This window comes from Scardinius erythrophthalmus (genome assembly GCF_964197995.2).
Source record: "Scardinius erythrophthalmus genome assembly, chromosome: 2".
Taxonomy (NCBI): domain Eukaryota; kingdom Metazoa; phylum Chordata; class Actinopteri; order Cypriniformes; family Leuciscidae; genus Scardinius; species Scardinius erythrophthalmus.
The window spans coordinates 51,059,856-51,084,385 of NC_138222.1; the positions used below are offsets into that span (position 1 = coordinate 51,059,856).

The window sequence follows — 24,530 nt, forward strand, 5'->3', positions numbered from 1 at the left end:
TACTTTATTTTGATAATTAGTCAAAAAATAAATCTGTTAAATCTGAGTATGTTGCATAGAACTGAATGAAGAATAATATATTGATGTTTTATATTTTAATATAGGGCTATTTTCTGTCCAATTTGTGTGGACATTTTTCCTTTTTTCCCCTTTTTCGTGTGTTTAATTTAATTAGTGATTATTCTACATTTAAATATTGATGATTACAAGTTTGGGGGAAATGCGATTAATCACAGCATTACATTTGAGCCCCTGACATGCAAGCTAGTCACCTTTTAAACTAATGAAAAGTTTCATTTGGATTTTAATATTCAAAATGTCTACAGGATAAAATAAATGAAAGTACTGGTTACATGATGATGTATCTAAGTGCTAAAGTGTGTTACAGAAAAAAAGATCAGTAGTGCAGGTGAGGGAGGAAAGAGTTTAATTTTTCCACTATCAATTTCTACCTTACAGCTGAAAATTAACACAAAAGAAAAACATTAATAATCCTGTCCTAATCCTGTTTGTGACCAGTTCAAGGTACGTGATGCAATAATCATGCCTTCTGTTGATGGTATGTCAAATTTGTATGTCTCAAAATGTCCATTTCTATCCACAAAACTTGCCAGAAGTCATGGTTTAAGGGGTTATAAAAAAAAAAAATGAAAAAAAAATCTTGCACCCCCGGACCCCCCGCGACCGGCTTGGTAACAACCTCCGGCACGTAACAGCACCGCTGCTGGAAAATTTCTAGGGGAAACACTGAGCTATGTAGTATTATTGCTATTTAAGAACTTATACATTTGAATATATTTTTAAATGTAACGTATTCCTCTTATACGAAGCTAAATCAGTGTCACATGATCCTTCAGTTACTTTACATCTATTTAATACATCCTTGCAGAAAAGCATTACTGGCCTCAAACTTTTGAATGGTATAGTGTAGGTTGACAATAAATAAACCAGAATTATTTTCATAGCTGTAGCAGTATCTTCCTTTCAGTTTACTCCTGTGTGGGTTTGTGTTTTCTACATGTCACAATGTGACTCATAATTTGCAAACTTTTGCATCAAGTTTTTATTTTTTATGGTATTTGATGGTGATAAATGTGACCAAAGTCGTCACAGTCTTAGAGTAGACTTGCATTGATGCCAGTGAATCTAGACACCCATCTGATCCAATGTTGTTTCAGTCCATTACAACACTGAGTTTATTATGAAGCCACTTATATTACATTTAGGCCTGGTTTCACAGACAGGTCTTAGATTAATCCAGGATTAGGCCTTAGTTCAATTAGGACATTTAAGTAGCTTTTATAAACACGCCTTTAAAAAAAAAACCATACCTGGCATCCATCTTGAGACAAAACAATGACGAGACATATTTTAAGATATGTCACTGCAAGTTGCTTTCAGTTAAAACCGCTCAAACATGCATTTTAGTCTGGGATATTACGCCTTGTCTGTGAAACTAGTGCTATAGCAGTGTTGAAAGTGTTAATATTTCAGCCAGATCTGACATCTAATATCTGTAGTCATTACATCAAAATAACAAAAGTGGTCGAGAGGGAAATAAAAACGGGCTACTTCTCTTTTCATAAGAAGCAGGTTTTATATAACCTGAGTATACACTTCCTCTTCTATCAACAGACCAAAACTGACACAAATTATCCATTTGAAAGTGTTTCAGTTCATTGTGTACTTTTTTTTGTTCCAATACAAATGATTCATTTTAAACCATATACTTTAATTGTCAATTTTTGTCTTGAACTGGTCAGTGTTTATTCATTCGGAATTAAAAGCTAATCACATGATGAATCCCATTTAGTGACTAAGAACCTTTGAACGCGAAGTACAAGACTAAACATGACTGAATAATGAATTCATAATCCAGATTGTCAACAAAACAGATATGAGGAAGGCAGCATTAGAACGTGGTGAAACAAGAACAAGAGTTTGATCCAAACCTGTATTGCGTCTATGTGCTTGTCAAGATGATCTTGCTAAATAAAAAAAATAAAAAAACTGCATGTCATCGTGAGCCCTGCTTTGTTACACTGATTATATATGCAATCTATTTTTACGCTCATTCTTACAGACAGGTTAGTGTCTTACTTTTAAGGCCATGCACATGCAGCAGGGAATAGCAGATTAAAGTATTGGTTGGTATATAAACTATACAATTCTGTTTTTGGATTTACCAATTTTAGCAATTCACTCATACTCATTTTTTTTATTTATTTTTTCAAGAAATTAAAACTTTAAAATTAAAAAAATTAAATTGGTCAAAAGTAACAGTATAAACATTTATAATGTTACAAATGATTTTTTTTTATGTATAAACGCTGTTGTTTTAAACTTTCTATTCATCAAAGAATCCTGAAATGTATTTTTAATCATGGTTTCCAATAAAAAATTAACTGTTTTCAGCATTGATAATAATAAGAAATATTTCTTGAGCAGAAATCATATCATTTAAGAATGATTTCTGAAGGATCATCTGGAGTAATGATGCTGAAAATTCACATTTGCATCACAGGAATAAATTACTTTTTCAAATGCATTCAAATAGAAAATAGTTATTTCAAATTGTAATAATCGCTGCACAATATTGTAGTTTTACTGTATTGTTGATCAAATAAATGCAGCCTTAGTGAGCATAGACTTAAAAAAAAATGTATGACCGACCCCAAATTTTAGTAGTGTAAATAATTAATAAAATCTGATACATTTTAGAAAATGTTTTGAAAATTTGTTTTTAGTTAGAATGATAGTTCTTGTTAGGGGATTTTTTTAAAATACCTCTTTTGTACAATATTCTTTGTCATGCATTTCTCATTTTCATTTCTGTTTTGGTAACTGGAAACTAAACATGTGAGCTGTTGTACGCTTGAGAGTTTAAGAGTCTGAATTTGTAGTTTAGCTAATAATTGATTTATTATCTGACAAAACAATCTTATAAGGTCATAGCCCACTTCTCCGTGTGTGGGTCAACTGGAATTCAATTGGAATTTCCTTCTCCCGGAGTGACCTTTATAAAGATGATTCAACAGCCATGAGAGCTGGAAGTGACAATAGTAAAGAAGTGAAACTGAAATTATTTGCATGAATTTTAAACTTCAGTCAGAAAAGTTTATACTAAAAAATTTATATTTATAATATTTACATTAAGTTGAATTACGTTACAATTATTTATTTTGATTAAACATACTTTTATAAGCACTTTATACCACAAAACTAATGCATTTCTGCCACACTACACTTCCTTTGCATGCATTTAATTATGGTTTCATTTTGTAATGTACATCCAACTATAAAGGTTGCACAATTTGCAGTGTCAATATTTTTTACGAATTACAATTGCATGTTTTAAATTATTCTTTATTAATAATAATAATAAGAAGAAGAAGAAGAAGAAGAAGAAGAAGAAGAAGAAGAAGAAGAAGAAGAAGAAGAAGAAAAAGAAGAAGAAGAAGAAGAAGACGAATTACATTTTTATGGTTTAATTTTGTATTGTACATCTCAGTATGAAGATTACAAAGTTTTGAGAGTTGCATCACAGAATGCTTTGTCTTCTGACGCAATATCTGAAATATAAAGTTATATTTCATAAATTCTGACTTTCCCTGAATTAGAGCTGTCAGATTTTCCTAATGCAATCTGGCGCATCTCAGTTGGGAAAATCCATGCCCAGCCCAGTCCGAGCCTTATAAAAATGGAGCTGGCTGCATGAAGACATGATGTGACTGAACTGAGCAAAACAAAGGTAAGAGACTGACTACACTGACTCACCTCTATATTAATGCAAATCTAATGTCTATGTACAGGGATCACACTTCTCTTTGAGTGTACGATAAGTTGCTAAGGATAAAAGCATTTTCTAAGGATTGTCCAAATATGTTTATGTGTTCAGTTCTAATCATGAAGCTCATTCTTGCTGTGCTGGTGGTGTTTTTGGTGGTTGGGACCCAGGCGCAGTGGTACCGCTTCCCAGGAGAAGCCGCTCGAGGTCACTTATTTTTCCTTTTAATAGCACTATGAGTCAAACTGTAGGCATATTTGAACCATTTTCACTATGTCTCGTAGGTGGGAGGGACATGTGGCGAGCCTACAAGGATATGAGGCAGTCCAACTGGAAGAACTCAGACAAGTATTTCCATGCACGTGGGAACTATGATGCTGCAAGAAGAGGCCCGGGAGGCAGATGGGCAGCCAAAGTCATCAGGCACGTACAAAATCATACTAACTGTGGCAGATTTGATTACTCGATTCCTGATAAGCACTTAGTTTAATTAAAATGGGTGTTTAAATGATTTTGGGGAATTTCGAATCATGATATGTTAATGATGTGTGCAGTAATGGAAGAGAGGCTGTGCAGGGTCTCAGTCGCCGTGGCAACTCTGATTCTGCAGCTGACCAGGCGGCCAATCGCTGGGGGCGTAACGGTGGAAACCCCAACCGCTACAGGCCCAACGGCCTTCCCAGGAAGTACTGAAAACAGAAAAGCTCTCAAATCATCAGTGCCTCCAGGATTTTTTTTTTTTTGCTCTAAAATTGCTTGGTTAAATCTTGCATAACAAATATAAAACTAACACTCTCTTTTTACATCTTGACGATTATCATTCATTAAATCTGCATTTATGACAACAAAAATGTAATCTTTATGTCACTTGACTGTTTTGAGCATCATTTAGTCTATGTAACATGTTTAAGCGTCTGATTAAAGAATGCAACTTATTCATGTGTATGCCTATTTTCATTGTTGTTGTTTTGTTTTTTTATTTGCATTTAACAGTACACTGTAAAAGAATATATGATTGATAAGTTATGACAACATAGGTTTTTACATTGCTTTAACTCATTAAAATAAGTTTTTAACTTTTTTATAAGTTATACAAGATCAACTCATTTTTTAAACTCAGTTTAATATAGTTTAAAGGGGTCATATAATGTCATTTTTGTACAAGCTAATATGATTCTTTAGGGTCTAAATTAAAAGTTTGTAATATAGTTTAATTAAAAATTCTCATTAGTATTGTAAGAAAACACTAATTTTACCTGGTCAAAAACAGCTCTGTTTTCAGCACGCCGTTTCAGTGTATGTGTCTTTAAATGATAATGAGCTTTGCTCACCCCGCCCCTCTGTTCTGTGCGTACGAGATGGTCCTCACTGCAGAGCATAAAATCCGGGGGGAGGAGTCGGATAAAATCCAACTCCTCCCACCTTATATACCTAAACCTACCAATCTCCACCCCCTGATCCCTAAACCCACCCCTTATATAAGATCCGACTCCTCCCCTCGGATCTTGTGTAGCCTACTGCATTGAGGTGCTACTGGAGAGTACACCGTTTGTAACACAATAACACAATAACCAGAGCCGTCTATGGACATTCTCTGACAATAACCATAATGCGTCGTTCATTATAAACGTGGGATTATGAATTATATTGATAACGTCATACATAGAAAACATGCCGTAATGTACCTGAGTGTAAAAATAGCCGCATTCATCGTGAAGCGTGCAAGCTATTTGCAAAGATTAATATAAAGATTAATATAAAGGTCAATAAAACGTTACACTCACTTGTTCTTCTGGAGGTTCAGCAGGAACACGAATAGTTGGTACTGATCCTTTTTTCAGGAGCAGCTTCTTAGCAAATAACCAGGGGCCGGTTGCACCAGCTGGGCGTAAGTTATAACTTAGCCTAGTTTTGACGTAAATGGACACTAAGTTACGACTTGCGCACTTCTAAATATTTTTGCGTTGCACCATTAAACTTAGTTGAAGCGTAACTCTACGTTTAAACTAAATATTTACGGCAGCCTCCGATCAGGAGTAACGGATGGAATAAAATATCAAACACACTGAACTTCATCAATAAGCTATTATTTTACCTGACAGACTTCAATTCTTAATACATATATGATTATGCAGACATTTACACTTGCTTACATTTTAAGAGAGAGAACATTATGTGAAAAGATTACTTTGTTAGAGGCTATCTTTAACACAAACCCATCCTAAACAGCACGTCGCTGTGTGCATCGGTCCATGGTGTGCATGTCAAATATCAGTCATAATCAATAAACGTAATTTCTTATGCTTTTTGTATCAATATTTATTTATTTATCCTTATTCATTTAATTTCAAATACAGTTTCTGAATGTTACATATAAAAACACTTATGCTATTCATGATCAAGTATCGTATTTAATGGAAACTTATTTTTACCGTTAGTAACGTGAGGCAAAAGAATGAAGGATAAACTGAAATTCACAGCATTTCAACACAACATCTGCTCACGTATTTGAAGGCTGCTATTGGATAACCGAGGCTAAACGTCATATTATGCGACTACGCATTACTTTACGGAGAGCTTACGACCTACTAGCTTACGAACAAATGGTGAAACGGAATAAAGTTCAGAGTTAGTTACAAACTAGCTAGTAGTTACTAAGCCTCTAGTGTGGACTTTACGTTCCAATTTAAGAAAGAACTTACGAACGGCTGGTGCAACCCTACCCAGCTTTATACTGACCCTCGTTTGTAAAGCAGTCTGGTGAAATGATTCGCGCAAACATGAAAGCATTGATGATCGTGGGGAATATTCCCTTCGAAAACAAACTCAGCCACTGCGTCTTCAGCTGTACGGATTTAGAAACATCATCAGTATGACTGCTGTGTTCGTTATTACACCCAAGAACAGAGCACCACAATCGCTTAGACGCCACTCTACTCAGTGCTGCAGCTATCAGCAATGAACGCACCGGTTGGCGCGGGCTATGATTGACAGCTCGCTCACGAGGGCGGGTCTGTGTTGAAACGCTGCTTTCAATCAACCATTGTGGGAGGGGCGTCGATTTTGTGACGTCACAATATCGAACAGCTTGATTTGAGACAGGAGGAAACATATAAGATTAAAAAAAAAACACTGGATGGATTTTTATCATTTTATGATGGTTGTGTACAGGCACTGCCAACACACATTTCAGTACAATCAACTTGTAAAAGTGCATGTACCATTATATGACCCCTTTAAGTTGAAATGAATTAAACATAACATGATAACAAGTTGAGTGTCCTTAAAAATTTAAGTCAGCAACTTTTTTTTTACAGTGTAATATACGTATGACATAAATACAAATTTGTCCTTAAAAATGGTAGACACACACACACACACACACACACACAGCCATGAGAGCTGAACTTCATGTCACTTCAACTAAGCTCGTTCCACCATAACACGGGCAACAATTCTCATTCAGAAAGCATACAGTCAATTTACTTGCCAAAGAAAAAAAAAGTTATGGCAAAAACAAAACATCAGCAACATGTAGGTCTATAATAAAGCGTTAAAAAAACATCAAAAACATGTAGTACAACGTATGTGCAGTATTGGAGTCCAAAATGTGCCAGGAGGCCATTTTGTGAAGTTTGTTCTCCCCGTGTTGACTTTGGCTTCCTTTGACAATCCAAAGACATACAGGACAGGTGAATTGGAAACTGTAAGTTTGCCTGTAGGTGTCAGTGTGAATATGAATGTGTGTGTGTGTGTGTGTGTGTGTGTGTGTGTGTGTGTGTGTGTGTGTGTGTGTGTGTGTGTGTGTGTGTGTGTGTGTGTGTGTGTGTGTGTTATCCCTGTGATGGACCGCCTCCTGTGCAGGGTGTTTTCCTGCCTACGACCCGAGGCGCTGGGAAAGACTCCAGCCTCCTCACGACCCAATAGGACAAACGCTATAGCAAATGTATGGAATAGATGGGTGGATGAACAGTACTGTGAGGCTTCTAGTCCTCCCTCTCTCTGCCACTCGTCTTTCCCCACTAATGTGTCTCATTCACGTCACTGGTTGTTTGAGTTGGAGCGCCTCCAGCTGGTCAATCAAACACACTGTCTGTACACGAATCCACCATGCATATATTTCATTACTAATAGTGCAATTCTGGTTTCTTTTAAACCAGCCCTTCACGACTATTATAAAAGAACTAACATTTTGTGTCAATTTTATTTCATTTGGTAACATATTCCCAAGTTTTAACTCATAATGAAGGAGGGATAAAAGTGTTTTAGTTCTTAAATGCTTTAGAAAAGTTGACTTTATGAACACATGAAATGCTTCATATTTAAGAAGGTTTTTGTTTTATTTTTTAATATATTCCCATCTTGCAATCATTCTATGTTGTTTGATGCTCTTGTCTGATTTACTGTTGCACTAAAACTTCAAACTTTCAATAAAACTGAAAGTCAAAATTATTTTGCCAATGTACCTAATGAAAGTGAAATCATATATCATGCAAAGTTGCAAACACAATGTTTTGCTAGTGTTGGCTACATCTGACTGCAGGCATCTGGAATTTCCATGTATTGGGATGATTCAGTGTTTACACTGAAAGAACAAACTGTTTTAATATTTGGGAGTGCAAACAGCAAAATTCCATACAAAAGCAAAACTGAAATTAAGGTAGTCAATGATCTGTTTTGAATCATTTCATAAGGGGGAAAAATACCACAAAAATGATTAACTTCATCTTGGATTCACATCCTGATGAATGGCACTAGCAACATCAAGATCATGGGTTTGATTCCCAGGAATGCATGACCTGATCATACATGTAACTTGAATGCACTAATCACTTTGGAGAAAAGTGTCCGCCAAATGCATTAAAAAATACATATTCAGATATAAACTATTCAGTTATATAATGTTTGGATTAGAATAGTAGATAGCTACATGTACATGTTTTTTGCACCTTTGTGATCCTAAGTAAATAATCATGTTGGACTAAGACAACTGACTTCCCCGAAAAAGTTATGCAACACAGGCATTGGCCACAAGAACCAAAACATTTGCGTCACATAACACTCTGGAAACTCCACGTCCAAGCACAAGCCCATTACGGTCAATGAAAACACTGACTCAGCAAAAAGACAAGATTAGAAACTGCCTCAACACAATGTAAGAATGCCGTGCTTGAGAGGTTTTAGTTTACAATTTATGTGCAAAGATTTAATATATATATATGTAATGTGAGCTTTTAATATTTTTTGTGAGGGAAATATTACACAGACTAAGGATCATCCTTTTTTTTTTTTTTTTTTAAGTCTCAGGCTTGCAGTCATGAAGCTATTTGTAATCAATGTTTAGCGTAGTGTGTGTATTTAAATAAAACACAATATTACAAGATTTCATGCCTTCAACCAATGGGTTTTTGCATAGAAATTACTGGAGGAAAAGTTATTTGAGTGGCATCAGATTCAAAGCAGTGAAAATGTAACTAGATTGTAACTCGTGTATTTGTGTGTGATAGTGGGGTACAGATTCTAATCACTCATCCTACTCCACATTATAAACATTGAAAAAGACCTTAAATTCTGAAATGAACTAGGAAGCAAAAATCATTTTGTAATAAACTTTATTTTGGTCCCGAGGAGACAGATTAGTCAAAGAGTCCGAATCCCATGTCATCTTCGGATTCTTCAGACTCCTCTTTCTTCTCTTCTTTCTTCTCCTCCGCTGCAGGAAAAAAGAAAAGGGATAAAGACGTTAACAACATCACAGGACCTAAAGGAAACCAACCAACACTCCACCCTGAACAGTTCACATTTATTGATTTCATAATACTGCCCTTAATATCATCTAAAATATGCCAATAAAATATAAATTTAAAGACAATGACAAAATGTTTGTTGGTTGAAAGAATGATCAAGACATTGAGAAATACTTGCATCATTCACAATAGATAAATATAGATACAACCATAATAGCGTTTATTTAGTGAAAACATACTTCGATTACTTTCAGCAACTTTACTGTTTAGTTACTTTAAACATTTTGAATCTACTTGCCTATAATTGAAATTTATCATGCTAAAGCATGTTATGCTTTTAGCATTTATATGCTAAAAAGTTGTGAGCTATACTGTCAAACCCCATGAGAGAGATAGACAGGGTAAAATAAGGCACTGACCTGCAGGGGCGGCAGCAGATGCTCCAGCAGATGGGGCGGCAGAGCCGGAAACGGCTACAGCACCACCGGACGGCACGCTGGCCAGCTTACTGAAACCTGACAGACGGCGACAAACACACACACACTGAGACATGCTCAAACTTATCCTGTACCCTTGTTTCTTATCCAGGACACTCTGCAGGGTTCCCATGTATAATATATATAAACACTCAAAAATCAATTCCTATGAAACAATTTTAAAGCTGGAATTTCTCTTAAATTCTTAATATCCTCAAGGTAGACCAAAGTGCTGTACAAGACAATTACATAAATCAAAAAAAGCCTACGTAACACCCAAACGTACAAACTTAAATGCCAATGAAAATAAGTCTTAAAGGTTTCACCCTAAAATGAAAATTGTTACTCATTGACGGTTTAAAACGTTTATAAAAAGACTTAAATAAATCCATATGAATCCAGAAGTTTAATTAAAGTCTTCTGAAGAGACACTAACGCTTTATATGATGACCAAGCTTAATTTGGCTTTTACGCAGGGGACAATCCACGGCAAGATGTGCAATAAACGATTTTAATGCATGACATGGAGGCAAAGAACCACCCGATGTGAAGTGGAGTGTATTTAAATTGTTTAACACACAGTTAGACATGAATATTCCACTTATACCATGGTCATTGGCCAGCATTAACAAGTTAAAACTGTTATTGGTGTTTTCAGAACAATATTTGACCTGGAAAAGTAAAAATTAGGGTTATTTTCATCAGTTATGGCTCGTTTGATCTAAAATTATGCCCCCTTTAAATCAGACTGAGGATCTTAGTGCCGTAAGATCACATTTATTTGAATGAATTATAGCCTTTATTTCAATTAATTTTAGAGAGAAAGAGAAATATGTTTGTGAATCACCTGTCTGTGCAGCATCTTTCCTCTAATAGTCGAGATTCAGAAACTGTATTTTACCCCCTCGTTGCTGAGAAACAATGTAGCGCAATTCAGTAGTAAAGCTATTTTAATTAATAAAAGTTGCGGGCCAGTATTTCGGTGCTCCTGAACGTTTGTGTGCGTGCACAGTGCAATCTCCAATCTCTGTGTGCTTCAATGAAATCAGCGCATTAATACAGAACAGTGATTAAACTGGCTGGAAATATCTGTGCATTAAACAGTTTTAAATGCACACCTTAGAGCCAAACAGAATTGAGTATTCAGACAGACCATTGTATAATCACATTTAAACACTGAGCAATATAAACAGAAGCTCAACCGTGCTTGCTTGATGCGTGAGAACAAACCTCATTGGTTCATGGGTAAGCTCAAACATGTTGGTGTGACGCGATAATCTCATTGGTTCTTGAGCATCAAGCAAGTACGGTTGCGCTTCTGTTTGTTCGCTGGTCAATGTTTATATGTGATTATACCAAGGTCTGTCTGAATACTCAATTCTGTTTGATGTCAGAGTTTTGGGTAAATAGACTATAAATTTAGAAAATATCTACATTTCGAAAATGAATGAAAATCTTATGGGTTTGGAAAGGCATGAGGGTGAATATTGAATGTGTATTTTTAGATAAACTAAGCCTTTAATTATATAGTCAGCGGAATTTTATATATAGTCAACTATATAGTCAGCGGATTTGACATTCAAAACTTTTTAAAGCTTTGAAACAGTTTTAAAATTCCCTGATATTTTTTCAGGTTTTCCATGACCATGGGAACCCTAGCCTGGACTTGAAGGGTTAGTTCACCCAAAAATGAAAATTCTGTAAGTAATTAATCACCCTCATGTTGTTCCAACCCCGTAAGACTTTCGTTCATCTTCGGAACACAAATTAAGATATTTTTGATGAAATCTGAGCCATGTCTCACTCCTCCGTAGGCTTCTAAGATACTATAACTTGCTGGCCCAGAAAATGTATTAAAGACATTGTTAATATAGTCCAAGTGACTCCAGTGGCTCAATCTTAAGTTTATAAAGCGACGAGAATACTTTTTGTGCGCAAAAACAAACAAAATTAACGACTTTATTCCACTTTTCATTTCCTTCTCTCTGGGCCTCGAGTTTTTTTTACGTAGTGTAACAGTGTAGCGCGTCTGTGTTGCACGTCACCACGTAGGCTCACTATTGGGCGACTCTGGTCATGTGTGTGATACGTGGTGGCGTGAAACACAGACGCGCTACACTGTTACACTACGTAAAAAAACTCGAGGTCCAGAGAGAAGGAAATGAAAAGTGGAATAAAGTCGTTATTTTTGTTTTTGCGCACAAAAAGTATTCTCGTTGCTTTATAAACTTAAGATTGAGCCACTGGAGTCACTTGGACTATATTAACAATGTCTTTAATACATTTTCTGGGCCAACAAGTTATAGTATCTTAGAAGCCTATGGAGGAGTGAGCCAGCACTCAGATTTCATCAAAAATATCTTAAAGGGGGGGTGAATTACTGTTTCATGCATACTGAGTTTTTTACACTGTTAAAGAGTTGGATTCCCATGCTAAACATGGTCAAAGTTTCAAAAGTTAAGTTGTACGTTTGAAGGAGTATTTTTGTTCCAAAAATTGTCCTTCCGGTTTGTCAAGTTTCGGAAAGTTTTTTTCGAGTATGGCTCTGTCTGACGTAAGAGAGGGCGGAATTTCCTTATATGGGTCCTAAGGGCACTTCTCCGGTAAGATCGCGGGCGCGCGCGCACTCGTAAAACAGAGCAAGAGAGTGAAAGCAGTTCGCCATCAAAGCGTCCTGCCCGGCTTTTGGGAAGTCAGTGTCACCAAAGAAGCGTGTTTTTAGTTGCCAGGGCAAGACAACCCTGCACAGATTCCCAAAGAACCCGGCGTTAAGGCACCCGTGGATGGAGTTTGTTTTCCTGAGCATAAACGTTGTGTAAGACTGTTGTTCCCTGCATTTCGACGATGATTGTTTTATAAACAAAGCCCAGATCGTCTAATGCTTAAGGATCGAGCAGGATCGAGCAGTCACAATGATAAAGGTTCGCGGTCGTGCGTTGGAACGGTGAGTAAAACTGTTGAACAAATGTCTCTGTGTGTTGTTAGCTCGGCGCGTTAGCACAGCTTTAGCTCCGCCCACACGACCAGCCCCCAGCCGCTCGTTTTTTTCCGGAAAGACTCGGTACAGCCATAGCCTGGCTCCGCCCTCCTACGTACTTCCGCTCAATTTCATTTTCCTTCAGTACTACGTCTGGGACTGCTGTATATTCTTAGGTTTCCAGAAATCAATTTTTTGTAGGACCAATCAGCGAACAGAGGGAGTGGCTGAGAACGATGACGTTGAGATCGTGCGCTAGTTTGAGTTGACATACGTCACGACCAAATGTTAGCGATTGGTTATGGCAGATCCAGAGTGACTCTGGGCAGATCCAATAGTTTTAAACTTCGACAGAGTACCCGCCTACAAGGAAGTTAACGCTTGTCAATGGAGAGAGGCCAGACTCTCTGTACAAATGAAATGTACGAGAGTCTGGTAGAACCAGGCTAGTACAGCCAATCTTTCAATTAAAAATATGTGATGCGATCTGGGAAAACCCACCACATGGTGAAATTTTACCTATTACAGATTTTGATATCATATGGAAGCTGGTATCAAGCCCTTTCCAAATCTGTTTTTATTTTTATCATAGCTTGTTGGTAGCAAAAGTTATGTTTATCTGAAGTCGGCCGATCGCTATGATTTTCTGGAACGGAATTTTGAGAAAAACAGGTTTAATTAACTGTCACCGTCGAGACGCTTCTTGTCCATCTCGCGACTGTTATAAAACTGCGTGACGTTATAGTTTAAACAGGATTGCCGCGAGATGCGCACTATACACATTCACTGTACATGTATGTGGTTTATTTTAAAGGTAAACTATCTTTGTAGTGTTAAGGGACGGACAGATGTATGGGATATACGGCGATTGTTTTTTTTTTTTCACCTCTGCCGGGCGTTAGAGAAATGGTCGCATAGAATGCATTAGAGAAAGAGAGTATTTTCAGCTTGACACTATAAATCGCTGTTTTTCTGCACTAAACAAGGGAATTTTGCCAAGATATTTTCAGAGATAAGAGAAAAGATGTTATAGAATGATAATTTAATGGAAAAAAAAATTGACAAAAAAAATGACATTCAAACTATTTTGGAATTTACTGAAAACGGCCCAGCGCGACATCCGAATGGTTTTCCCAGATCGCATCACATATAATAAAACAAAAGACTTTTTGGAGATATGAAGGATGCAATATTACTCTATAGGTACTCAAGATTAACAGGAGATTGAGTGAAAATGAGCATTTCACCCCCCTTTAATTTGTGTTCCGAAGATGAACGAAAGTCTTACGGGGTTGGAACAACATGAGGGTGAGTAATTACTTACAGAATGTTCATTTTTGGGTGAACTAACCCTTTAAACATCTCAAACACATCTGTAACACTATGCTACCAGTTTAAAACAACCAAACTTACCTTGGACAATCACTTCCTCGACATTTTTGCCATTGAGCTCGGACACAACCTACAATACAGAAAAGTCAACATTAAAGACAAGCTTAATGTATGTAGTCCTTTACAAGCACAACATTTGATCCTCTCTCAGTGTTCATGCGCAGTTTTATGAATAGATTTACCTTGCTCATACGAGTATCATCGGCTTCAATGCCGACGCTCTCCAGGATCTTCTTGATGTCGCCTGTGCTGGGACTATCTTTGCCTCCAAGGGCAGCGAGCAGGTAAGCAGCTACGTAACGCATCCTACATCAAATAAAGAGAAATTAATGCATTAACCAGAATAATGGTCATCATTCAAAAATATTTGAGAGCTGAATGCCTCAATAATGATTTTTTACATTCAACAAATTTAATTATAGCAAACAAAACTTCAAAATGTAAAGGAGTTAATTTTACACTATATTTATTCAATTCATACGTTTAAAAAACAAAAAAAGGTGCATCACAAATGTGTACATAAAACCTTAACTAAACAATATTTGAGTTCTTCTCCTACTAAAGTGATGCATATTAAAAGAATAGGAAGACATTTAGTGTACTTTAAATAAAACAATGTCTCACACGCCATCTTTTACTACATCTTTGCATTTCTTTTACTATCGTAAGCTACTCTTTTGCCACATGGCTGAGTGAATTACTGCTAACGTTAGCGTACTGAGTATAATACATCAATCTGAGCTTCTGTACGATATCAGTCTAGCAAATGAAGGACTGAGGGTCTTTATTGTTTCTAATACATTCATCATTCGCTCGTTTGAACTTTATGTGTGCTTGTTAAATCGGTGCTTTTATTCACTCACTTTGCGGAGAGAGGAAGACTCGCGTGTTCACAAGCGGGCTCGTGCAAGCAGAAAGGAAGCGGAAGGGTGGCGAAAACCGGAAAAACGACACGACCAATGACGTCACCTGTGAGGAGCGAATCGAAAAGACGAAAAGCACGTCAATCACGAGGTTGAGGGCGGAGTCTCTTCTCGTTCCCCCCTTTTTTCGGATGAAATCCTATGGATGAAACATTATGTTTAATTAAACATATTACGCTAATATTAATTAGCGTAATATCAATCACTGAACTATAATAGTTCAGTGTGCCCAGTAGATATGACAGGAAAATTTTCCATAAATGTGCTGTTTGTTTACTGTTTTTGGCTACATCATCGTTTACATTTAGGAAACACATCATTTAAAAAATGTATGGACACTTTTATAACTTTCAGAGAAATGGCAGAAAAGCACAGACTGATGAATGCATGTCCTCTAGGACTAGGTTGCTCATTGTTTGTGGAGTTAGGCCTTCTTTTCTTCTCACTCTATCGTGTTGTTTTCCTTCTAAAAGTCTACAGAACAAAATTAATCTGATAAATTCCAATATATTTCGTTATTATATCAATGAAATCCTCAAAAGCAAAAATGTACCATTACAGTCTAAAACATGCCAGCAGAGGTCATTGTTTATCATCATCCTACTCGTGAGCATATTTAAAAGTGTAGGACTCACTGATCTATATAATGACATTGTTTGATATTGTTGATATTGTCATTCTATATAGATCAGTGGTAGGACTATTACGCAAAATCACAATTACCTGGACAACAGAGTCAGAAAATAACTTGTGAATTACACTTATTTTACTTATTAAAATAATAATATTTATAATATTTAAAAATAATAATATTTTCTAACTTTAAGAAAACACTGTAGGTAAATAATGCTCAAGGTAACAACATTCTAGAATAGGCTACCATTTAAATATTTGTTAGATTACACAGCTGTCTGTATCACACACACAGCTGTTTTAGAATATCAATCTACCTTCATTGTATGCAAAAGAGCAGTTAATGCATTCTGGCTAAAATCTCATTATTTTGTTTTACAGAAGAAAGAAAATCATACAGGCTTGGAATGAATAATTAATGACAAAATTTCATTTTATGTGAACTTGTTTTAATTGCTCATGCAAGTGTGTTAGAAAATCATCATGAAAAGGTTTCTGATATAGAAAGATTGGTAAGAATGTGAGTGTAAAGAGCACATCAGACTGTCTGATTTAGCACTGATGTCAGTGTGACATGGATTTGTGAATAATAGTTCACCCAAAAATGAAATTTCAAAAATGGAATGAAATAATCATGTTATTTCAACCTAGATGACTTAATGATTTTTTTTTTGACAGGATGACCTGACTACTCTTTTCAAAGATGAGATACCTTGATCAAAGTACAATAAAAAATCTTACAGGAATGGTTCTCCACAGACTATAGGCCAGAATACAATGAACATTATGCCAAAAAATATACATATATGCATAGATAACAAAAAAAGTAAAAAAAAAAAAAAAGCATAAATGTCCATACAGTGGAAGTGAATTGTATTCAGAGATAAAAATAATGATATTCTATATAATCAAAATTATAATTAATATAATATATAATAATTATGATGATAACAGTTATAATAATCTATGCAATTAAAGTGAAATAACTGTCAAAAATGAAAATAAATGAATGAATAAATAAAAACGTTACTTGTATGGCTTTATAAAAGACTACATAAGACTATGGACGATATGATAGTTAATAAATGATGAAAGAAAATTCATTTTAGAATATTTATTTTTGCACGGAATGTTTCTGCATGTTGCACCGATACACCAGTAGGTGGCGACAAGTGACCTTCTTGAATCGATCATTATTTCAACCGATTTATTAAAATTCATTCATTCAGGAATGAAAACTGTTGACTCATTCCTTCAACTCACCCGTTCAAAAAAGCCGATTCGGTTCAGAAATCGAGTCATTGAACTGTTCACTCAAACGATTCGGTCAAACCCACTGAATCATCTAGAAACAAAACACCACTACTGTATTTTTGTTCGGCTGTGCTTTGGGTTTGTTTGGAACTATTTTCATTGACAGATAGAAAAAATAGAATGATGTGTGTTTAAAATGTAAGCCAGTACAAGTCTTATTGATTAAATTGTTGCATAAAAGCAATATTGCACTTTGATACTCGGTATCGTGATGTTTATCCGAATGTTTGCTGATGTTTTAGTGCACAATGAGATTGTAAGACACCCATGAGACTTGAGGAAAACTGACTTCACACAACCACAAAAACTATGGAGAAAAGTGACGTAAGTTCTGATAAAAACTCCTGCAGCATTTGCTTGCAGATATTTTATCCAAATACCTTTATAAGGGCCAGTATTGAATCAGACTGCAGTGCAGACACAAGTAAGAAATTGAAATGCTTTAATGCTTCTTGTGAAAATAAAAGCAGAGAGAACATTGAAGGCTAATGTGGGACCCTTTTAGGGCTTTGCTCTCATCTTCTCATCTTCCCTCCCAGGTCTTTTCACTCTCTGTGTCTTCTTTGAACACCATTATTTACTTTCTCTCTTTCCTGCCTTGTACACTAGCAGCCTCTGTTCCTGTAAGTCTTATCAATGGCTGGTTTTGGGTTTCTGAACATAATCTCTCAATGGGATGCATTGTGGAGACTGCCTGTGGATTCAGGATAAATGTGAGTATGCTGGCTTTGCCAGAGTTTTATTTGTCACATCATTCAACAGGCTTGTTTTCGCCGTAGTGCACAGAATAAAAACCTCAAAGCCTTTACCCAGAAGAAAAACACGTCGCACAGAGTTGCTCGTTCATAGCTCAGGAGACTTAATGGAGTTCTCAGTTGGGTTTCCTGTAAGTATCAACTTGGTCTCAGATGTTTCTCCTATAGTTATTTAGGATTAATAAGAATAAATACTGAGATGTTTGTATGGAGCTGTAAATGAATATATGATTGTGAATAGCAGCTCAGCTCAGTTGGTCTTAAAAGGAATTAGATGAGAAATTATGTATAATATTGAGATTATTGACATTTGATTGCAGTCTCTTGGCAAATCTGAGTACTTGTGAGATTCATAGGTCTTTTTCTCAAAGGAAAAGGCTGGTTTCCTTGCGATCTCCATTTAATTTCCTTGCTGTCTGATGAATTTTTTCTTTTCTTTGTATTGGTTTAAAAACTATTTTTATATACAACAAGTGCCTCTAAAAAAGCTGCATTTGGGAAGTTTTTGATTTCTGCTTTTCAAAGAATCATTTTAAAAGCCACAAATCCTCAGTTGTCAATCATATCTTAGAAATGAAATGCGGTGTGCATTTCGTGAAACCAGTGTTGCTGTTGCCATGTTTGCTTGTAAACTGGAGACATTTAAGGCTATTGAGAGGAAATTGAAAACTGATGCACAAAATGTCTTAAATGAACCTGCATTTGGTGACCCAAGTTATGGTTTAGATGGTAGTGAACTCATTCTGGTTTTGCATATCTTAATTGGCACAAATCCCATGTTCTTTAGAGAGAGAACTATTAGGTTAGTTAGATCAAATATTAACTAATGTTAACATTTTTTAACATTCAAAGTTTTAGTTAGTTCCATAACTCAACTAATGCAAAGATCTTGGCTTTGATTCCCAAACATTGCTTAAATTTATAGCTTGAATGCATTTTTTCAGTCTCTTTGAATATTAGCATCTGCCAACAGATTCTTAACGTGTAATTTATGGGAAATACTTTAAGTTTATCAATAATCACAATGCAGTTTTTGGTCCGTTCTGAGTGCTAGCTTAATATTATAATAATAATACTATAATATATATTAAGTATAGCTATAATATTAGCTAACATTAAAGCTGAATATTTTATGTTATTGGAACCGTTAATATGTTTATAAGTTTTGTTATTTCATGTAATATTTAATGTTAGAAAATAAAGCAATAGGCTAACACTGTCACGGGACACTGAACGAGAGACGAGGATTCAAGTGCAGAGGAGATTTAATTAACAAACACAGACAAAAATACAGAAAACTCAGAACTCAGATAATCAACAGACAGGAACATCAAAGACAGGTAACTCGGACAACGAACCAGCACAAGACTACAAACACAAGGAGGCTAAATAGGGGAACAAACAAAGGAGGGTAACGAGACAGACAGGTGGGACAAATTAACCAATAATCACATAACAAGATGGGAGGGGCTAGACAATAGACAGGAGAGCACATGGCACAAAACAACAAACACCCATGTGCAGCACAAGACTGGACAGACATGTGACATTACCCCCTCCTTAAGGAGCGGCTACCAGACGCTCCACAAGACTCGGACGGGACGGGAGGGACAGACCAGGGCGGGACAAGGGGACAGTTCAGAAATCCAGGGTGGAGACGACCCCTCGGGCGGCCAGGGCGGAGACGACCCCTCGGGCGGCCAGGGCGGAGACGACCCCTCGGGCGGCCAGGGCGGAGACGACCCCTCGGGCGGCCAGGGCGGAGACGACCCCTCGGGCGGCCAGGGCGGAGACGACCCCTCGGGCGGCCAGGGCGGAGACGACCCCTCGGGCGGCCAGGGCGGAGACGACCCCTCGGGCGGCCACGGCGGAGACGACCCCTCGGGCGGCCACGGCGGAGACGACCCCTCGGGCGGCCACGGCGGAGACGACCCCTCGGGCGGCCACGGCGGAGACGACCCCTCGGGCGGCCACGGCGGAGACGACCCCTCGGGCGGCCACGGCTCGGGCACTGGAACTGGCACCACCGGCTCGGGCACTGGAACTGGCACCACCGGCTCGGGCACTGGAACTGGCACCACCGGCTCGGGCACTGGAACTGGCACCACCGGCTCGGGCACTGGAACTGGCACCACCGGCTCGGGCACTGGAACTGGCACCACCGGCTCGGGCACTGGAACTGGCACCACCGGCTCGGGCACTGGAACTGGCACCACCGGCTCGGGCACTGGAACTGGCACCACCGGCTCGGGCACTGGAACTGGCACCACCGGCTCGGGCACTGGAACTGGCACCACCGGCTCGGGCACTGGAACTGGCACCACCGGCTCGGGCACTGGAACTGGCACCACCGGCTCGGGCACTGGAACTGGCACCACCGGCTCGGGCACTGGAACTGGCACCACCGGCTCGGGCACTGGAACTGGCACCACCGGCTCGGGCACTGGAACTGGCACCACAAGCTCCGGTTCAGGAACAGACAAAGACACAGACAAAGACACAGACAAAGACACAGACAAAGACACAGACAAAGACACAGACAAAGACACAGACAAAGACACAGACAAAGACACAGACAAAGACACAGACAAAGACACAGACAAAGACACAGACAAAGACACAGACAAAGACACAGACAAAGACACAGACAAAGACACAGACAAAGACACAGACAAAGACACAGACAAAGACACAGACAAAGACACAGACAAAGACACAGACAAAGACACAGACAAAGACACAGACAAAGACACAGACAAAGACACAGACAAAGACACAGACAAAGACACAGACAAAGACACAGACAAAGACACAGACAAAGACACTGGCTCAGGCTCAGGAACAGACACTGGCTCAGGCTCAGGAACAGACACTGGCTCAGGCTCAGGAACAGACACTGGCTCAGGCTCAGGAACAGACACTGGCTCAGGCTCAGGAACAGACACTGGCTCAGGCTCAGGAACAGACACTGGCTCAGGCTCAGGAACAGACACTGGCTCAGGCTCAGGAACAGACACTGGCTCAGGCTCAGGAACAGACACTGGCTCAGGCTCAGGAACAGACACTGGCTCAGGCTCAGGAACAGACACTGGCTCAGGCTCAGGAACAGACACTGGCTCAGGCTCAGGAACAGACACTGGCTCAGGCTCAGGAACAGACACTGGCTCAGGCTCAGGAACAGACACTGGCTCAGGCTCAGGAACAGACACTGGCTCAGGCTCAGGAACAGACACTGGCTCAGGCTCAGGAACAGACACTGGCTCAGGCTCAGGAACAGACACTGGCTCAGGCTCAGGAACAGACACTGGCTCAGGCTCAGGAACAGACACTGGCTCAGGCTCAGGAACAGACACTGGCTCAGGCTCAGGAACAGACACTGGCTCAGGCTCAGGAACAGACACTGGCTCAGGCTCAGGAACAGACACTGGCTCAGGCTCAGGAACAGACACTGGCTCAGGCTCAGGAACAGACACTGGCTCAGGCTCAGGAACAGACACTGGCTCAGGCTCAGGAACAGACACTGGCTCAGGCTCAGGAACAGACACTGGCTCAGGCTCAGGAACAGACACTGGCTCAGGCTCAGGAACAGACACTGGCTCAGGAACAGACACTGGCTCAGGCTCAGGAACAGACACTGGCTCAGGCTCAGGAACAGGAACAGACACCACCGGCTCCGGAACAGGAACAGACACCACCGGCTCAGGAACAGGAACAGACACCACCGGCTCAGGCTCAGGAACAGACACCACCGGCTCAGGCTCAGGAACAGACACCACCGGCTCAGGCTCAGGAACAGACACAGGCTCGACGGCGGCCATCTTGTCAGAGGACACAGGCTCGACAGGTATGACGTGGACACTCTCGGCGGCGGCCATCTTGTCAGGGGACACAGGCTCGGCAGACGTGACGTGAACACTCGCGGCGGTGGCCATCTTGTCCGAAGACACAGGCTCGGCAGGCGTGACGTGAACAGGCTCGGCGGCGGCCATCTTGTCCGAAGACACAGGCTCGGCAGGCGTGACGTGAACAGTCTCTGTAGCGGCCATCTTGTCCGAAGACACAGGCCCGGCAGACGTGACATGAACAGACTCGGCGGCGGCCATCTTGTCCGAAGACACAGGCTCGGCAGGCACCACCGGAACTGGGACCACCGGAACAATTACGGAGGGAACCCTTCTCCTCCTCCTGTGTCTTGAGACCACCGGAATTGGGACCACCGGACTCGGGACCACCGGAACTGGGACCACCGGAACTGAGACCACCGGAATAGTCACAGAGGAGGTCTTCCTTCTCCTCCTCCGTCTCCGGACCACCGGACCACCTCCTCCGATCTGATCACCGTCTGACATGGTGCTCTCCTCCTCCAAAGTCCTCTGAACACATCTGGAGAAATATTCAAATAGGGAAATGGAATTTCCCTTCTCCTCCTCTGAAGAAAAAATCTCGCTCCGCTGAATCCACATTTTGGCTGGTTCGTTCTGTCACGGGACACTGAACGAGAGACGAGGATTCAAGTGCAGAGGAGATTTAATTAACAAACACAGACAAAAATACAGAAAACTCAGAACTCAGATAATCAACAGACAGGAACATCAAAGACAGGTAACTCGGACAACGAACCAGCACAAGACTACAAACACAAGGAGGCTAAATAGGGGAACAAACAAAGGAGGGTAACGAGACAGACAGGTGGGACAAATTAACCAATAATCACATAACAAGATGGGAGGGGCTAGACAATAGACAGGAGAGCACATGGCACAAAACAACAAACACCCATGTGCAGCACAAGACTGGACAGACATGTGACAAACACAAATCATGGTTGTAAACTGAATTCAGACATATATTATAGTAATATTTAGTTTGACCTCCTCAGTGTTATGATTCTGTTTAGTTTCACTGTGTTTCGGTTTCGTCCCAGTTCCTGTTTTCCCTGTGTTCCCGGTCATTATTAATTTCCATAGCTTCTCCTTAGTTACGCCCGTTTCTGTTCCAGTTCTGTTCCACCCTGTGTTTTTAAGCCCCTGGTTTTTCTCAATCGATTGCCTTCATTGTTCCTAGTGTTCATTAAAAGTTTTGTGAATCTTCTTCCTACACATTTTCTCTGTAGATACAGCTACACTAAGGTGGAAAAACTCAAAAGTTTTGAAGGTTATGCTACACTTCTTTTCATATTTCAGAGTTTGTAGAATATTTTCCACTAGGAAAATCCACTAAGTTTCCACTAGGTGTATTTTTCATGGTGTTTCTGGAGAGTATACCAATAATTCATGTGGATTTTAGATTCATAACTCAGATTCATCTCTCACACACACACAGAAACAGAGGTATTATTATTATTATTATTGTATTATTCATAAAAAGCACAAAGCTTAAGGTTGGGTCAGGCGAGTATCAATGAGCAGAATTAGGACGTATTTAACAAAAGCAAGATTGTCACATGTAATTTTTCCATTACACACACACATACACACCTTTGCTTTTATCAAGCTTTCACACACCACACCACCTCTAGAGAGATCCTCTGAATACAGAATAGAGAATCAAGCACATCCTGTCATTGTCTCTGGAATTATTATTTTGATTCTTACTGTGCTGTGTTTTCACTAATGGATACTAGTACAGGCCAGAGTGAACGTGAGCGGCTTTGATGGCATCTGTGCTGCTGTCACAGTGCGTCTTTGAACCTGCATCCTGCCGCTCTAAATTATCTATTCCCTGACTTTGTTGCACATGGTTTTGAAGTCCAGAAAACATTGTGATGTTTGTAGTGTTTTTTAGCTGTTGCCATGGCCACAGAAACTCACCCGTATCCTTGAGCATTTTACAGTTTCATGCAGCACTGGAAAATAAAAACGAATAAATAAATGAATAATTCTCAGTATTTTTGTCTTGTTGTCCTGTAAAAATATCTGTGAACATCCCTAAAACAATAAATACATTAAAAAATTCAAATAAATTTACCCACAAAGCATATTTGTATGGGTTCATAAGGTTTGTTTTCTTTAATATATTAATTTCACTTACACTGCTTTTTTGTGTTATATGTGTGTGTTTTAATGACCAATAAGTTCAATTAAACCTTCGAAATATTGTATATTGTTTAAATATAAGGGAAGAACAAAACACTAAGCTTGTTTAAGGTATTATCTGACAAAATTCTAGAAAAACTAAACGCTCACAGGAAAATGAGCAAAAAAGGAATTTTTGCATGTGTTCATACATTTTTGTCCAGGCTGTCCTATAAACAAATATGTCCGCACAATTTGGCATGTTTCATTGCATTATTATCACAAATAAAACATTTGATTTAAAGCACAACCACGCAATTTGCTTACAAAAACGCGAACACATTTTGTATTAAATTTGAATAAAGGGTGTGGTCACTGGACATCACTTTTGGCCACTACTGTAAATGGATAAAATCTTATGCTAAAATGCAGATTAGTAGTATACAGAGAAAACTAAGTAACACATGAGATGACGCCTGTGCATGTAGTTAGATTGGTTTGATACTAATGTT

General features: G+C 39.0%; 2 protein-coding genes across 2 annotated transcripts; one reads left to right on the forward strand and one right to left on the reverse strand.

Moving 5' to 3' along the window:
• Positions 1-3,612: 3,612 nt before the first annotated feature.
• Positions 3,613-4,722, forward strand: saa (serum amyloid A). Its single transcript, XM_081356186.1, has 4 exons — positions 3,613-3,751; positions 3,899-3,994; positions 4,072-4,210; positions 4,342-4,722. Exons 2-4 carry the CDS (start codon positions 3,907-3,909, stop codon positions 4,478-4,480), a joined length of 366 nt encoding a protein of 121 aa, XP_081212312.1. The 5' UTR covers positions 3,613-3,751; positions 3,899-3,906; the 3' UTR covers positions 4,481-4,722.
• Positions 4,723-9,382: 4,660 nt separating this feature from the next.
• On the reverse strand, positions 9,383-15,431 carry rplp2b (ribosomal protein, large P2 b). The gene is made up of 5 exons (XM_081356199.1): positions 15,243-15,431; positions 14,562-14,685; positions 14,401-14,449; positions 9,954-10,049; positions 9,383-9,500 (listed from the first exon to the last, which is right to left on the reverse strand). Exons 2-5 carry the CDS (start codon positions 14,682-14,684, stop codon positions 9,424-9,426), a joined length of 345 nt encoding a protein of 114 aa, XP_081212325.1. The 5' UTR covers position 14,685; positions 15,243-15,431; the 3' UTR covers positions 9,383-9,423.
• Positions 15,432-24,530: the final 9,099 nt, after the last annotated feature.

What these genes read in the sequence shown, in the direction of transcription:
- rplp2b (XM_081356199.1), bottom strand. Translation starts at nt 14,684, where the DNA reads ATGCGTTACGTAGCTGCTTACCTGCTCGCTGCCCTTGGAGGCAAAGAT. An exon ending in ATGATACTCGTATGAGCAAG is followed by an intron (nt 14,450 to 14,561) that starts GTAAATCTATTC and finishes TCTGTATTGTAG; the next exon opens with GTTGTGTCCGAGCTCAATGG. An exon ending in ATCTGCTGCCGCCCCTGCAG is followed by an intron (nt 9,501 to 9,953) that starts GTCAGTGCCTTA and finishes TTTTTCCTGCAG; the next exon opens with CGGAGGAGAAGAAAGAAGAG.
- saa (XM_081356186.1), top strand. Translation starts at nt 3,907, where the DNA reads ATGAAGCTCATTCTTGCTGTGCTGGTGGTGTTTTTGGTGGTTGGGACC. An exon ending in CCCAGGAGAAGCCGCTCGAG is followed by an intron (nt 3,995 to 4,071) that starts GTCACTTATTTT and finishes TATGTCTCGTAG; the next exon opens with GTGGGAGGGACATGTGGCGA. An exon ending in TGGGCAGCCAAAGTCATCAG is followed by an intron (nt 4,211 to 4,341) that starts GCACGTACAAAA and finishes TGATGTGTGCAG; the next exon opens with TAATGGAAGAGAGGCTGTGC.